The sequence below is a fragment of the Diceros bicornis genome, chromosome 15 (genome assembly GCF_020826845.1).
Source record: "Diceros bicornis minor isolate mBicDic1 chromosome 15, mDicBic1.mat.cur, whole genome shotgun sequence".
NCBI classification, from domain to species: domain Eukaryota; kingdom Metazoa; phylum Chordata; class Mammalia; order Perissodactyla; family Rhinocerotidae; genus Diceros; species Diceros bicornis.
The window spans coordinates 25,971,327-25,987,895 of record NC_080754.1 but is presented as its reverse complement, the minus strand read 5'-3'; the positions used below and the strand labels follow the sequence as shown (position 1 = coordinate 25,987,895).

The 16,569-nt window shown below is 43.2% G+C and overlaps 1 protein-coding gene across 1 annotated transcript in view; it reads left to right on the top strand.

Moving 5' to 3' along the window:
• HEG1 (heart development protein with EGF like domains 1) overlaps window positions 1-16,569 on the top strand; it is an 89,574-nt gene that overhangs the window by 19,896 nt on the left and 53,109 nt on the right. Inside the window, exons 2-3 of the mRNA XM_058556524.1 lie at window positions 10,388-10,675; window positions 12,387-12,692. Of these exons, the coding sequence (XP_058412507.1) occupies window positions 10,388-10,675; window positions 12,387-12,692 (594 nt within the window). The remainder of the gene's footprint in view (window positions 1-10,387; window positions 10,676-12,386; window positions 12,693-16,569) is intronic.

The window sequence follows — 16,569 nt, the reverse complement described above, 5'->3', positions numbered from 1 at the left end:
TAGTAGTCTTTTATGATCCTTTATATTTCTGTGGTATCAGTTGTAACATCTCCTCTTTCATTTCTAATTTTATTTATTTGAGTCCTCTGTCTTTTTTTCTTAGTGAGTCTAGCTAAAGGCTTGTCAATTTTGTTTATCTTTTCAGAGAACCAGCTCTTAGTTTCATTGTAGATACAAGGCACTAGCTTCACAGCTCTCCTAAGACTGTTTCCCAAGTTGAGGATCCCAAGAAAGCTCTAAGTGCAAGGGATGGATGGGAATTCTGCAGCTGGGGTATTTTACTGTTCCAGAACCTCTCCTTCCTGAGCCTTAACCTCTAGCAGTCTGACCTTCATCTTCCGTCTGCCGCGTGACGCTCTAGAAAGTCCTGGGGACTTTGGTTGACTAGTCTCTGGCCTTTTCTTAGGCCTGGTGTCCATGCCCTCTCTGCTGCATCTCAACCCTCGCCAACTTCCTAGTCCCTGCTTTTAATCTCGTCCTATCCTTTGCTCGTCATCTGTGTCTCTTTCACTGGCTCTTCTCCTCCCTCCAAATTCAAGTTTTCCCTTAATTCAGCCCTTGACCCTCACTTTTCCCTTCATATGCTATGTCCTTGTCCTACCTCCTAATCAATAGTGCCCAATTTTTAACTACCTGTCGGACATTTCTACCCAAAAGTTATAACCTCACCCCAAACTTCATATTTTGAAAACAGGCTTTTCTTGTCACGCGGACTCATTCTCCATTTGGCCTCTACTCTTTCTTTATTATCATTCTTTTCATGGAAATTACCCATGGAATTCATCTCTGAGTTGGAAGCTGATTTAGAAGTCCTCTTGCTCAGTCTCCCAGGTAATAGCATGCAGCAGTTGTCAAACCAAGCAGCAGTTGTCAAACCAAGTCCGTCTGATTCCAAAGCCCATGTGATATGTACCGTCTCATTCCTTTTAGGGAGAAACAGGGTAGTAGTGCAGGTGGGTTTAAGGCTGAAGTTTGAAGGCTGGTGGGACTTTTTTTTGGCTCTGCTTGCTGGTCAGCACCGTGAAGCCCCATGTCACCAAATAAGCTGGGGTGTGATGGAATGAGACCTGGGTTCAGATTATGCCCTTGAGCGTGTGACCTTGAACAATCATGTGATCTTTCTGCCCCTCAGTTTCCGTGTGCCGTGATACCCACTTGACCCGCTGGCACACACATTAAATGAGATAATGCCTGTGAAAACACTCTGCGCTTAGTAAGCACTGAATAGATGTTTGTGAAATCTGAATCTAAATGGAAGGAAATGAAAATAAAGGGCTCATGCTTCAACTCTGTGCCCCAGAAACTCGAGACTGTATCTGGTAACACTTGACACAGGGCCTGCTGCAGCGGTAGATGGTGCAGTGTGGGGGCGGGCTGGGCCCTCCGGGAGGAAATTGCCTCTTTGGATGACATGGCACACTCCCTGTACACGCCCACCCCTCTGCTCAGAAACAATGCAAGTTGAAAAACCCCAAATCATGGGGTGGGTGGTGAGGAGTTGATTCTGTAGCAGCTGCTAATTAGGAAATCGTACTCCCGGGCTGTGCTAGCATCCCTGATGATGCTGGTTCACAAACAGATGTTTTGGAACATTAAGACGCTACAGAAGTGGAATTTGTCAACTTGGGAAAAAAAAAAAAAAACAGGCAAAGCAATAAAACTCTCTTGTGAATTTAATCTCCATTCATGGTACAAGGGAAAGTGATGTCCTGACATAGGGGGCTGAGCGCAGAGGGAGGATGGTATTTCTAGCTCAAAAGGTGCCTGAGAAATTGGGACATCTAAACTCTAATACGAGGCTGGTTGGTGTGGCTCAGTTGCCACGGGCCGTGAGTGGGGTTTGAGCAATCATCTCTGACCATGTGGGGAGAAGGATGGGTGAGGTATGGCATGCCAGCCTCCGCTGAGCCTCAGGACGCCCCTGCCCCCACCTCAGAGGCTGCCCCTGAGTGTCTGGTGGGGCACAGCCTCTTGTCCTCCCTCCCCATCTGGCCCATCCTGGCCCTTTCCATTCCTCCGGGGCCATATCTCTTTCCACCAAGAGTAAGAGCAGCTTGCCTGATACCTTCCGCTGCATGTGGTAGGTCCCTGTTGAGTCCTGTTCACTTTACTCTGAATTATTCTCCTCTCAGGGTCTGCACCTGTGCTGAATAGGGACCAACACCACAAACAACATTCAGCCACAGCGCCCTAAACAACCCGGGGGCTTCTGAAAGGATTAGTACTTGGACTTAGATCAAGATTTTGGCATTTGAGCCATCGTTCTCCCTGAGATACAACATGGAATGGTGTAAAGCACTTGGATGTTCACAATCAAAGAGACCTCGAGTAGCAGAGAGGGTGGGCTGGGGTGCTACCTGCCCCAGCCTGTGGGGTTTGGCAATCCCTTTTCTGAGGAATTGTTTGTAGGCAATAAAAGAAGTAGAGGGACGCCCAGAGTTAAACAGGGGGCAGTGGGACACTGTTCTCTTGGAACCCTGGGTCAGTGGCATCAGGGGCGTGTCATGCATGAGGTGGCCCCAGGTCTCACCCTGTGCCCCCTGAGTTCTCCCTGCGCCTCTTAGGAGAATGTCCTGGAGCAGAGGTGGAGGTGCAAGCTGCCCAACAGCCGGTCAGCCAGCCTCAGTCCTTTCGTCCGAGTGCACGCCTAGCGTCCAGGAGGGCCTGCGGGCCCGGGCGGCCCAGGGGCTTTCACCTGTGGACCAGCTCTGATCTGCTGCCTGGAGAAGGATTGCGAGACTGAGCCATGATTGATTAGCAGTGTCTGCCAATCACATCCCAGATGTATTTGTTAAAAGTTGATGGACCTAAGTCCATTTGATAGCTGTGTATATAGCACTCACCACGTACCAGGTCCTATTCGAAGCTCTCACATGTGTACTCTCTATTACAGCCCAGTGAGGTAGGTACTGTTAGGACACCCATTTTACAGATAAAGAAGCCAAGGCACGGAGAAATTATGTTATCTCCTTTGAGGTCATAGGGCATGTAAGTGGTGGAGCCAGAAGTCTCACCCAGACAGCCTAGCCTGACTTTAACCACAGTCGCTGTGTTACCCGCTGCCTGTCTTATTATGAACTGAATTTCCAGATCCAGGCATGGAGCTGGAAGCAGGCTCTGTTTCTTGTAGATGAGAGCACTTTGCATAGAGAACACAGATTCACAAGGTATGGGTAAAGCAAGTAGCTTTTTCATGTTGCCTCCTGTGTTCCTGGGGGAAGAAAGGGAAAGATTCCTGGATAAAGAGGGACACCAAAGGTAAGAGCTTCTCACTGATCCAGGTGGCCGTGGCCCTGTGACTAAGGGGAAGAGGGTGGAGGTGGCCCCACAAGCCAGCCTGTTCCCGAGGTCAGCAGGGCCAGCAGTGACAGCGCTGACCAGGGGCGTGCCTTGTCTCTAGCTGCTCTGGAGAGATGGTCTTCGGCACCTCTCTTTGATCAGGCCACCAGCTACGGCCACAGCTGGTGCTGAGACTGGTTAGGCAGCCAGAGGCTGAGTGGCCCAGACACAGAAAACTCATCCGTCCTTCAGCTGGGCAGTCAACGCCACTCACATCCTTATGTTTCAGAAATGGCACCGGAGCCGAAACCCACACATTGTGTTATTAGCAAGTTGTAGGAGCCAACTTTATATTTAAAGTCTACAGGCTTCACCTACCTTAGGGGGCAGTCTGGGGACCAAAGAAAGCTCATTACAAGATGGCTTCTTGGGGACCTGGAGTCCTTTTACCAAGATACCAACCTTATTTGTTCTTTTTCTTAGGAGACACTTTCTTTTTTTTTAAATAACATGGGATCATATGGTACATACCGTTTTGTAATTTGTGTTTTCACTTGACAATATAGGTTGGGCATAATACATATCTAAAACTGTATCAATAATATATTTTGGTCAGTCCGTTAAAGTTTTGTTGTCTTGTAATTAAGTTCACCACCTCCCTGTTGCAGAAATTTAGGTTGTTTCCAATTGTCATGATTATAAACAATGCTGTGATAAACTTCCTTACATCTAAAACTTTGCACACTTCCTTAATAATTTCCTTAGAATTAATTTCCAGAAATGGAATTCCTAGGTCAAAATATATGTCTATTTTTAAGGCTTTGGCAATGGATTGCCAAATTTCTCACCAGAAAGACTGAGCCAATTACATTCTTACCAACATTGTATGAAAGTGGCCATTTTCTGTACCTTCAGTGACATTAGATGTTATCATTTTAAAAATCTTTGCCAATTTGATAGGCAAAAAGAATTAAATATATAAAATTTAAAAAGGTCTTTTCTAGTTTGGATTTGTATTTCGTTTCTTTCCAACAATACTTCCATGTATTTATTCTCCACTTATGTATTTCCTTTTGTGAATTGCACATTCATGTTCTTTGTGTGTAAGATGTGAATCTGAGAAATTTGAAAAAGTTCTTCATGTATTAAGAATGCTAAACTTGGGCTGGCCCCGTGGCTTAGCAGTTAAGTGCGAGCGCTCCGCTACTGGCGGCCCGGGTTCAGATCCTGGGTGCGCACCGACGCACCTGGCTTCTCTGGCCATGCTGAGGCCGCGTCCCACATACAGCAACTAGAAGGATGTGCAACTATGACATACAACTATCTACTGGGGCTTTGGGGGAAAAAAGGAGGAGGATTGGCAATAGATGTTAGCTCAGAGCTGGTCTTCCTCGGCAAAAAGAGGAGGATTAGCATGGATGTTAGCTCAGGGCTGATCTTGCTCACAAAAAAAAAAAAAAAAGAATGCTAAACTTTTATCATGTACTGCAGACATTTACCCTGGTTTGTTATTCAACTTTTTAAAAATTTAATTTTTATTTTTATCAAACTCATACATAGTTGAAAGATCCAAGTATATTTTATAAGGCTATTATAAAAACCCTGACCACTTCTATCATCATCATTTTCTGCTTCCCAGAATCAACCACATTCAACCTTTTTAACTGATTCTTTTAGTAATTATGTCCATATGTCTAAATAGCATGCTTATATTGCTATTTATTGATTTTTATGTTTTGGTTTTAGGCAATATTCCTTGATTTCTTTCTATGGAAATTTTATATCATTCCAAGCTCTACCAGTTTGGAAGTTGACACACTCTATTTCTGTTCTTTACAGTCAGTTTGAGGAACCTTAAAATGCATTTTTGACACAACTCAAGGTTACCGTGACTTCTCATATACAACAGGATTCTGATCATCCCCTCTTGACTTATGTGCTATTGTTATCCAGAATTTTCTGTGTCTTCTTTTATTAATCCCACAAATGAGAAATTATTATTTTATAAATTCAATGTTTCTTTGGATTTTTGCACATATTTACTAGTTTCTTTGCTCATTATTTTTTCTTGCATCTTATAACTTCCTTCCAGGATTGTTTTTCTTCTACTTGAAATAAATTCTCCATAATTTCCTTTAGTGGAGGTGGTTAGTCAACTAAAATTTGACTGAAAGTGTTTCTATTTTGAAAGATAATCTCAAGATGTTTTTGAAAGAGTTTTACAGAGTATACCATTCCAGTTTTTTCTCTCTCAGCACATTGACAGTTTTTATCCACTGCCTTTTATCTTCCATTGTTGCCGCTGATAAATCAGCTGTTGGTCTAATTGTCATCTTTGGTAGATGATTTGTCATTTTTTTCCTCTGGTTGTTTTTAAGACCTAGTTTTTGTCTGCTTTTCTGCAGTTTCACTATGATATGAGTTATATTTCTTTTTTATTTAGCCTCCTAAAGATTTGTTGGTCTGAGGATTCATACTTTTCATCAGTTATGGAAAATTCTTAGCCATTAATTACCTTTTTGAATATTGCCATTTCTCTCCTTTTCCTTTCTTTTCCTCCTAGAACTCCAGTTAGATATACATTGGACCTTCTCACTCTGTCTTCCTTGTTTTTTCACCTATTTTTCATATTCTCTGTCTTTTCATTTCATCTGGGCATTCCCTTGTCGTCTGTCTTCTAATTCTTAATTCTCTTTTCAGCCATATCTAATATGCTGTTGAGTTTCCTAATTTCAATTATTATTATTTTTTCATTTCTAGAATTCCACTTAGATTTCTTTCAAATCTTTTTGGTCATTATGTATAGTCTCTTTTTCTCTCATTTTCAATTTATTCTTATTTCTTTTCATGTAGTTTTATATACTTACATTCTGTGTCTGATAATTTTAGTGTTTGAAGTCTTCGCTTGTCTAGTTTGCTGACTTTTGCTTATGGCTGTCTTATTTCCTTGTATATTTTGTGATTTTTGACTGTAATATCTTATTCTTTAGAATTTTTTCAGCAAATGATAAAATTGGGTTGAAGGTACATTCATCTAGAGAGCATTTGCATTTATTTCTGCCAAGTACCTGGAGGCACTATATATCAGGGCCACTTTTTCCTCCCCATTAACAGTATATGTGTATGTGTATTTGAGATATAATTTATATACCTTAAAACTCACCTGTTTAAAGTGTATAATTCAGTAGTTTTTAGTATATTCACAAGATTCAGAACCACTTTCAAACATATTCTCAGCTTGAAGTTTAGACCACGCAGGTAATGTGAATTTGTGCTGCACACCCACATGAGGGCTAGCTTTATAGTTACAAATTCTTGAGTGAGATTTGTTTTTCTTTCACCTAAAACCAAGATTGAAGGGCCAGCTTTCCTTGCTGTCTGCTTCTGAAGGGCAGACGTGTTTCTATTTGCCTTACACCCAAGGTACAGACCTTTGGGGTCCCAGCTTTATACAGGAGTTTCCTTTCAGACTCCCTTCCTGAGAATTTTGTCTCCTATCTCCTGCACCCTGTGGCCATCAGAACAGAAGTTCAGGTCACAAATGTTGAACAGGTGCCACAGAGCAGCTGCCAACTTCAGAGTTAGCTCACCTCTCTGAATTCCAGCTCTTGGTTCATTTTTGGCCTCAGAAGTTTTGGTTCTTTACTTATTTGCCAACTCAGCAATGCATTTAGAAATATTTTTTTAAAAATATTTTATTCAGCATTTTTAGTTGTTTTTAGTGGCAGAGCTATTTGGAATACTGCAGGACTATTGTCTGCCTTTTAGTTTTGTTTATAGTGTGCATTTTTTCCTGCTTCCATCTTTAGTCACTCCTCCGGGGAGAGAGCATGGTTCACTTTTAGCCACGTCCTGTCTTCATGTGGTCATTCTTTTCCTTTTGGAGACTTGCAGTGGAATTCCTTGAGCTGACTGGGATCTGAGACTTTCACTCCTTGTTCTCTGAAGAAGGGGACATTGCTGCTTCCTCAGAGGCCCAGCCAAACTCACCAATGGCCAAGTCTCACACTTGTCTTAAGACTTAATAGAGCTAACTTCATTTTCTTCCGTTTGCTCATGGCTTGCCAGCTTTGGGGCATGGGTTTTGAGTCCCTTCTGCCTCCCCACCATCACTTATTTCTGACTCCTTTTGAGAATAATTATTTTCCGTTGTGCCCTGTTGACCAAGAGGATAGAGAAAGCATCCTCAAACCCTTTCATCTGCTCTCGGGTGGCCAACTTACATTGGTGGCTCAGGTAGGAAGAACAAAGGGAGCGTGCTATATGGGTCACTGCTGTTCATAACCCCGGAGTCTTAAGTTCAAATTATGGACTTGGCAGCTGCCCCTGGAAACGCCCCTCTACATCCCATTTCCAGCTGAGTGTGGGCCTTGCCTGTCTAGGGCTGGGCCTCAGAGGAACCCAGATGCCTGGACAACTTCCCTCCCCCTTCAGGAAGCTTCTGTTAATTATCACTTACAGGAAACAGAATAGGAAGCATGAAAACAGTAATTCTCAAGAGACTTTGAGAGGAAATGATTCCCTTAGGAAAGTTTGTCAGAATCTCTTGTGGAAGTTTTTAATAATCACCACCCCTCCAACCCCACTGCTTCTGGTAGGAGTGGACCAGAGTGGCAAAATGTTGAGAACCATTGATCTAGAGCTGCACTGTCCAGTATGGTAGCCGCTAGCTAGCTACATGGTGCCATTGAGCTCTTGAAATGTGGCTAGTAAAATACTTATTGGATTTTAATACCAGAAAAAGAATGCAAAATATCTCAGTAATTTTTCCTATTGATTACATTTTGCAGTAGTACTATTTTGGATATATCAGATTAAACAAAATGTTTATTAAAATTAATTTCACTTGTTCCTTTTTAAAATACGGCTACTAGAAAATTTAAAGTTACATATATGGCTTTCAGTTGTGGCTCACTTTATATATCTCTTGGACAGTGCTGATCTGGAGGATAGCTTGTTCCTTTTGGGAGTGTGTGTGTGTGTGTGTGTGTGTGATATTTTAAGCCAAACTATAGGTTCTGCCAGCAGCTTGTACTGGTCAGGTGGTTGGGCCATTTTTGCCTGACTCATATAGAAAGAAGTGACTTCACTCATCCTCACAGAGGTTTCTCAACAGTGCCCACAGCTCCCGATCCTAAGTAGAAAGAAAAATATTCCCAAGTGGGGAAAATGAAAATGGTTTCTCAAGGAGCCATGTAATCGGTAATAACTTCCAGTGGCCCTCGTCCTCATCATTGCTCACTCTAGAAACTCATGAAACTCAGTTAGTACATGTCTTCCATGTTCACTTCCATATTAGTCTGGATGTTCAGGGAAACAGCTCTTAGACTGCTGTTTGGATTTTGATGTTATCTTTCAGGGGCCTGGCACCCACAGCCGTGGCCCAGCTCTGGCTTCCAAGCTGTGGCCGTGCCATGTGCAGACTCCTCCAGGGTACCCGGGCAGCTTTCTCGGGTTGGACTTGGGCATACCACCCACCTGCTCTGACTCTGAACCCCCTGCTTTGACAAATGACACTTGACACTATAGATGATTTCCTCTGTGCCCAGTTTACCCCAACTGTAACTTCATCCTGACAGCGTTTTCAGCTAATGCTCTCTTTGCCGTCACCTTGGGCGATATGGAAGTAAATGATCGTTTAAATATGTTTTCTGACTAATATGAGTACATTCTTAATTTTTAAGCTTCAAGTAATAGTTCTTGCTACTAATAAGCAACATTTCCTCAGCACCCCTGAGCTGGACATAAGGGAGAGCAGGAGGATTTGCTCTAACACTCCTCTCGAGCACTTGATCCTTCCAGCTGAGCACAGCTGAGAGCTGAGGGGTTGGGGTTGGAGACGCTGCCTGGTGACCTGGGCAAGAAACATGACCTTCCTGAGCTTCCTCTGCCTCCCTGCAAAAAATGGGGAGAATAAGAGCACCTACCCCTGACTTTGTGCAAGGATTATGTGAAAGAGTATATGTCGAGCGCTTACATCAGTGTCTCGCACACATGCACATACCTGATTGCTGTTATTATTATTTTTTAACTAAATGAGATCATACCCTAAAATCTATTTTGAAGCCTGTCATTTTAACTCAGTAATACTTGTAGAATATCTTTATTTTATAACATCATTTTAATGACAACATGGTATCCTTTCATGTGGATATACTGTAACTGGTTTAATTGATCGCCTGCTGTAGGATTTTTAGTTTCCTTCTTTCCCTCCTTTCTTTCCTCCTCCCTTCCTCCCTCCCATTCTTTTTTGCTATTGTAAACAATGATGTAATGAACATCTATGCAGCTAAATCTTTGTCTACGTTCTTGAGTATTTCCTTAGGATAAATTCAAAGAAAACAAAAACTGCATCAAACCTATTTACATTGCTGAGGTTTTGGTAATATTGCCAAATCCTTCATATGTTTTTCCAGAATCGTGCATGTCCTACCTCCTGCCTATAGGAGAGGTGTCAGGATTAAGAGCTGCCAGTTTTTACCCTCCTGCCACCCAGGAGGCATAGGTCACAACCTTGGTGCTTATGAAGTGCTTTCTTCCCTCTGCTCACACCTGACCTCTGCCTTCCACACCCCTCTCTGAGCCTGCCCAGACACCTGAGGTGCAGGTGCTCTTCCCTGAGCTGCACGTTCATCTCTTTCTTTTTTTTTTTTTTTTAATTTTAATTAATTTATTTTTTTTCCCCCAAAGCCCCAGTAGATAGTTGTATGTCATAGTTGCACAGCCTTCTAGTTGCTGCATGTGGGACGCGGCCTCAGCATGGCCGGACAAGTGGTGCGTCGGTGTGCGCCTGGGATCCGAACCCGGGTCGCCAGCAGCGGAGTGCGTGCACTTAACCGCTAAGCCAGGGGGCCGGCCCTCATCTCTTTCTTTCAATTTTCATCATTTATTCCACTGACTGTAAAATTTAATCTTACGTCGTATAGTTGACTCATAATTTCATTCACTGGATTGCAAGAGTAATTACTATGGGGAAAAAAAGAAAGGTGAAATTATTCTTGAATCGCCTTCTTTACTGATCTGTCTGCTCATAGTGTCTTTTCTAAGGATTTACTTATCTTTTCAGAAGCCAGCAAGTTCTCACTGATCCATTTTCTGATTGTTTCAGCTACTGTAAGGGACCATAGGCCAGAAAGTGACACTGAACTCCACATAGAAAACGTCACCGTTAATCACAATCAAGTGGACTTTTCAACAGTGGCCTCCAAAGAGGGCGTGAAGGCTCAGACCCCCAGAAAGAGCCATGCTTCTTCAGATGCCCCAGAAAACTCTACTCTACAAACTGCAGCAGCACATGCTGAAGGAAGAAACAACTCTTCAAGGAGAACAGATTTCGCCATTTCCTCTGTTGGGCCTGAGATAGCAACAGCTCTGACTTCCCACAGCAGCACCGTAGGTGAGTCTGTGCTGATGATGCTCATTTCATTCATGCATGTCCACTCCTGGAAAACAAAATTTCTGCCAGTCTCTCCTCCCCACCCCGATCCTGAGTCATGGTGCCCATCCAAGGGTCCTGGGCTGAGCCATAAGACCTGTGGCTTAGGCATGCTGTGGTTAATTGAGTTGTAAGTACAGACCAGGCGAGGGTGCAGATTTGCTGAGAGGCCTGACCAATCCCGTGGAATCTACATTCCATGGCCAGACTGCATCCATATGTCGTCCATTGATCCTGCCACACCTGCAGTCTCAGAGGTCCCAGGTCTGGTGGGATGCATGACTGAGTGTTTGTGTGGGCAAGGCTCACATGGTGTTCTTGCTCCAGTCTGCACAGCTTGGTGGTTTGCCATTTTTAGCAAAGGATTTCAAGAAGGGGCTGGGGCTGGATGAGTAGCATTTATTGAGGAAGGAAAGACAGAGAAAACTAGCACTGATCAGATACCTACTGCATACCAGCTTGTCTAGTCTCTCATTTCTCACAGCAAGCCAGTGCAGTCCTATTATTCTCATTTTAGGAATTTGGAAACTAGAGCTCAGAGAAGTTAATTTATCCAACGTGTGTAGGTCAAACAGCTAACAGGTTTCAGAGCTGGAATTTGGGCCTAAGTCTATGTATCTGAGTGAGGCAGAAGGGGTGACTGAGGAATGGGATGCCTGGACCGTGTGAGTGAAGAGACAGAGGAGAGAAGAGAAGCGTGGGCTCTTTGTGGGGTGGCAAGGCCAGCAGCCTCCCCTGGAGGAGGGTGTAAGTCGCACACAGCGGAGAGGAGCAGCGAATAGGACAGCTGTGTGGATGGGGTTATGGACAATCATGGAGGACTTTGAAAAGCAGGTAGTTTAGATTTGGTATGGTGGGCAGAGTCGCTGAAGGTTTTTGAACAAGGAGTTGATGTGATTAAAGCGAATCTGGGGAGGATTCACTTGACAGGCAGATATAAGATATATGGGTGAGATATAGGGCAGAGGGAACCTGGAGTCGGGGGACCACCCAGAAGACACAGAAATCCAGACACCAGGTGCTAAGATATGGCCTGGTGGCCTCAGGGATGGAGAGGAAGGAATTGGTAAAGACTCTTCACAAAGGAAAATTGATAGAACTTGGTACTGGCCTAAAAGTAGAGGATGAAGCCACCAAAGATGCCCCCATGGTTTCACACCCTTGTGACAGGAGGTCTGGTTGGGAGACTCAATTCTGTAAAGAGTATGTATGAAAATGTTTTATGTTTCACTCATGAATTGTGGATATAGAGCTTAGAAACTGCACGTGCTGCTGCCTGGGGTTGTTGGTCATCCAAATATTAGAAATTTTGTTTATGTTGAATTCAAGTAAATTCTGGGACCAACTTTGTGGAATGTGAGTAATGACTCATCATGATCAGAAACCAGTCTCTGACTCCATATCGTCTGATACTTACTTTCATTGTGCCCCTTTTCCGATAATTTTACCACAAAATGCAAAGCATTGTCTGTGAGATCTGAAAACAAAGATCTTCTTTGTCTTGGTTTGTGGTCTCTCATTCAGGAGTTAATTTTTCGTAGAATGAATAATTGCTCCTAATTTCTTCTCATGTCTGTCTATTTTATGGAGGTCAGAGGTGAGCCCACTAACAGATTATTCAGATGTTGGGAAGTCTGCTGGTGGAATTTTAATTGTTGCTGTCTGCTTTCAGCCTGGGGAAGACGGCACCTGCCATCCAGCAGTTCAAGGTCAGAAGGAAGAACAGCCCCTTCTCACACGGACAGCGAGAGTGGAACATCGTGGGGTTCCCTGGTAAGAGGGATGGGGCTCCCAGAAGAAGTGACTGTGCACACCCAAGTGGCTGCCACTTCGGTTTTGAGCCAATCCTCTCTTCCTGCTTTGGAGATGGGAGAAGAGACCACACCCTTCAGGAAGAGAAATTCCTTGGGACCAGAGCCTTCCTGGCTCCATTTGTCCAGAGCGCCGGCTTCCTCTCCTCCCTCAGATCATTCCACATGTGAGTACTTGTATCCCAGCTTAGCACTCTGAAGTCATTCCAAACAAATACACAGACGTGTAGAGCTAGCTAGTTCTGTACTCGTTACAGAGGTTAAGGGGAAAAGACATTAAGCACACATGCAAAGTGTTCGGAATAAAAGTACAACCTGCACAATTTGTCTCAGTATTGAAGTTGTTTAAAGTATGTTTTCTTTAGCTGTATAAGGAGGACAATATTAGTTGGTCTGGTGGCTGCCCTAGGCCTTTCTGTCCACCAATCCTTGCTTTCCCCTCTCTTTCCACATACACACACACACACACTAAAGACTAAGTGTTATTGGTGTGTATTCTTGCACAAGAGGTCACGTTCTGGGGTGAATGAAATGGTGAGCACTGGCATTTGATTAGGAGTTCAATTTATATTTCTTCATTATTGCAAAAATGTTTCTTTCAACGGCAAAGATAACATAGGTATACATTTTTCTAGGCATCATTTAAAAAAATCATACACTGCAGGTGTTTGTGGGGCTGCAGCAGTGGAGTATTCACCTCTCGGCCATTCCAATTCCTGGTCATCAGTTAAATCTCCGCTCAGGTATTCCATCTCCACGAAGACTTTTTCAACCCTGCGCTCCTCTGAGCCACACACCTTGTCACACTAGGTTGTCTAATGCCTGTCTGCCCAGATAGATTGTAATCCTCCTGAGGACACGGGCTGTGTCTACTACCTCTCTTAGGTTCCCCACTGCGCCAGAACAAGGTACAGCTGATAAGTAACAAGGAATAGCAGGCACCCGAATATCACAGGGCACGTCCAGCATGGGCCAAAGAGAATGTTGGGAACTCGTCCCACCCTCTCCCTTCTCTGAGGTTTTATTCAGAGTCTGTGCATGCTGCCTGTCTTTTCATCCTCATGCCACAGGGAGCAGGACAGAGAGGGTTGGAAACATTCTTGGGAAATAGAGGTTAGGTTGCTTCAGAAATTACCATTTCAAAATTTTTATGGGTCAGAGGTTTTTAGAAGTACTTTGCAAGACTAGGGGTTTGTGTTTATGTCACGAAGCAAAAACTGAACCCAGAGGTCCTTTCTGTAATGCCTATTTAAAGCAGCCAATTCCTCTTCCGTGTACTCTGTATACAGTTTCCTGCTGACTGGTATAGATATAATTTATGATTCGTGTTTTTAGGAGATTGCTTTTTAAGATTATTCTTAAACATTGGTTAGATTGGATAAAAGCTATGATCTTTTCCACCTTCAAAGTTCTGTGGTCCAGTGATTTACAACCAGCTTTACTAAATGCTAAAGGAAGCTTTTTCTAGGAAGCTACACTTTGATTCTGGTCAGGGTCATTTAATATTTATAATTTAAATTCAACCCATTACTGTGGTATATTTGAAAATCAGCCTGTTTCCAACTTTACTGGACTTGACTCTGTAGTCACCTACATTTTTCAACATTAAAAAAATAATCGGCCCTCAAATTCCTTGAGCATTCATCGTTTTAGAACCTTATATTTTTAATTTTCGAAGAGTACAACCATATCTTTCCTATTCCTTGAGTGTTTCACTGAGCATTTCTCTTCCTTCTTAGTGAAGTGGGTGTTCTATGCTGGGTAGAGCCCTACCTCCTTCTTAGATACTGGAGAGGGCTTTGGGTGTGTTAAATGAGGGGATAGCCAGGCATCTGGGAACATCTGGATCCAGCCTGCCATCCTCCCCTCCTGCCTGTGGGAGTGCAGAGGACACATGCACAAGGTCCTGAAGCCACATGGGAAACAAAGTTCTGCTCTATTTTTAAGGCTGGGCTGGTACCTGCTAATCTGCTAACCAGAGCTCTGGCATACCTCCTACCTCCACTTAAATCCAGATCTTGCGATTTTACTATCCCTCTCTGACCACGGGATCTAGGAGCTCCAGGCATGCAGGCAAGGGTGCTGAGAGAGCCCGCAGGACTTGCAGAGCAGAGCAGAGTCGCCTGGCCCAGCTGGCCAGCTCTGTAGAAGAAGGGTAGCAAAGAGGGAGTGTGGTGGGTGCATGTGCCTTTCGATGCTCGGCCACTCTATCCACTTGTCGATGTGACCCAATGAAAGTTCTGGCATTTAAGACCAGTCCGATGAGTGATGCTGCTCACTAGGTGAGCACTAGGATGGCCAGCTGGGAGCCTGGCCCGGGGAGAATGGCGCTCTTGATTTGAAACATGAAGGGATTAGATCAGATGATCCTCAAGCTCCTTTCTGTTTCTAGCATCTGTTATTCCAAACACATCCAGCCTTTGTGTTCTGTGCCTCCTTTCACTCCTCGCTCTGCTACACAGAAACTGCATGCAGCACAGCCTCTTCTGAGGCTCGAGCAGCCAGGATTTATCTGCTTCCAGAAATAAATTGTATGCCAATAAATGTATGCATTAAAACAGGTACAGGCCCAGACAGCTAAATCAGATTTTAAAAAAGAGATCAGAAGCCGTTTAAAATTATTTTTCTTACTGCTTTACATCTTTTGCTGCTTTATATCTTTCTATGCTTTCTGTGTTTTCTGTAATAACCATATACTATTTGATCATTAGGGGAAAAAGTAAGTAAGCAACTAACAGGGAAAAAAGTTCTCTTCTGAAGGCAGAAAGAGATATGTGTATGTTGAATTGTGTGAGAGTGGCTACAATTGAGCACTAAATTTAGTACTGAGCTTCCTGGAAACCAGGGCACAAAGGGAAACCGGGTGGGGCATGAGATTGTTGTCAGATAAAGTAAGCATACAGTTTCATCCATAGGCATAAGTGTTTTGGGGGCAGTAAATTCTAAGAGGAATATTTGTATAAGGAATGTTGAGAATCATAATAGAAAATGCCATCAATTGCTGTTTTGTGTAAATTATGCTAATGTTCTTTAAAAGGCAATATTTTATATAGATTCTCAATAGGAGCTGAGGGTGTAATAATGGATCTCAACTCGGGAAAGTATTTCTGTGGGTAGCTGAGCTAATGTGGTCTAGGTAAATTGCTTTGTGGTGATTTCACTTTGTAAAGGAACAGAACATAACTCAGAAGATTGTAGATTTGGCATATCTTTCTCAAATATCAGCTGTTTCAGCTAGATTTCTGGCAAGTTCTGGAGAGCAATCAAGCCAAAGTTGAGCATTCTGATGCATGCCTGAGGTTCCGGTATTTTGCATTGTGATTGGAGAGTGACCCTATGTTTTACCAGATGAGTAGGCATCCTTTTCATCTCCTGTTGTAAAGATTAGGGAACTTGGCTTGTTTCTGCCTCCAAATGGATGGTCTTCCCATTTTTGTATGGCTGCTTCAAGGTAGAAATGAGCAAGGAAGCACTTCATAAATAATCAGTCATGCTGGCCTGTTGATTAGAAACATGGTAAATGTCTCCCTGGATGTATTTAGCAGGCCCTCATTTAACAGTATAAGTGGTGATTGTAGATTAGTTTGACCAAACATTGCCTCCTTTTAATAAAGAGGCACCAGCTCTACATTGTTCACAGAGCTTTACTGTGAGAGTGGAATGAGATTGTGCATATAAAGTACTGACTCAGCACAATGCATTAAGGTGGATATAAAGTACTGGCACATAGTAATTGGTCAGTAAATGGCAGCTTTTAATAATGCTGATAATGAGAAGATGAAGCAGTGTTCCACAGAGCCTCAGGGCAGGGAAAACATAGTTGTTTTCCTATTGTGACTTTCAGCATTTGTGATTTTTGTGATTGTACTTCTGTGGCCATTGATCTACTGGACAGGTATTCAGGCTGAGTCCAATATAATGACATTGTACATCAAATCAATGAAATAATGCAGTTCACTGGAAATAAAAGTGCTTTGAAAGAGCACCCGGTGATCTGACGAGGCTGTAATTTGGTGGATTTAGATAATAACTCTAATGAAGTTA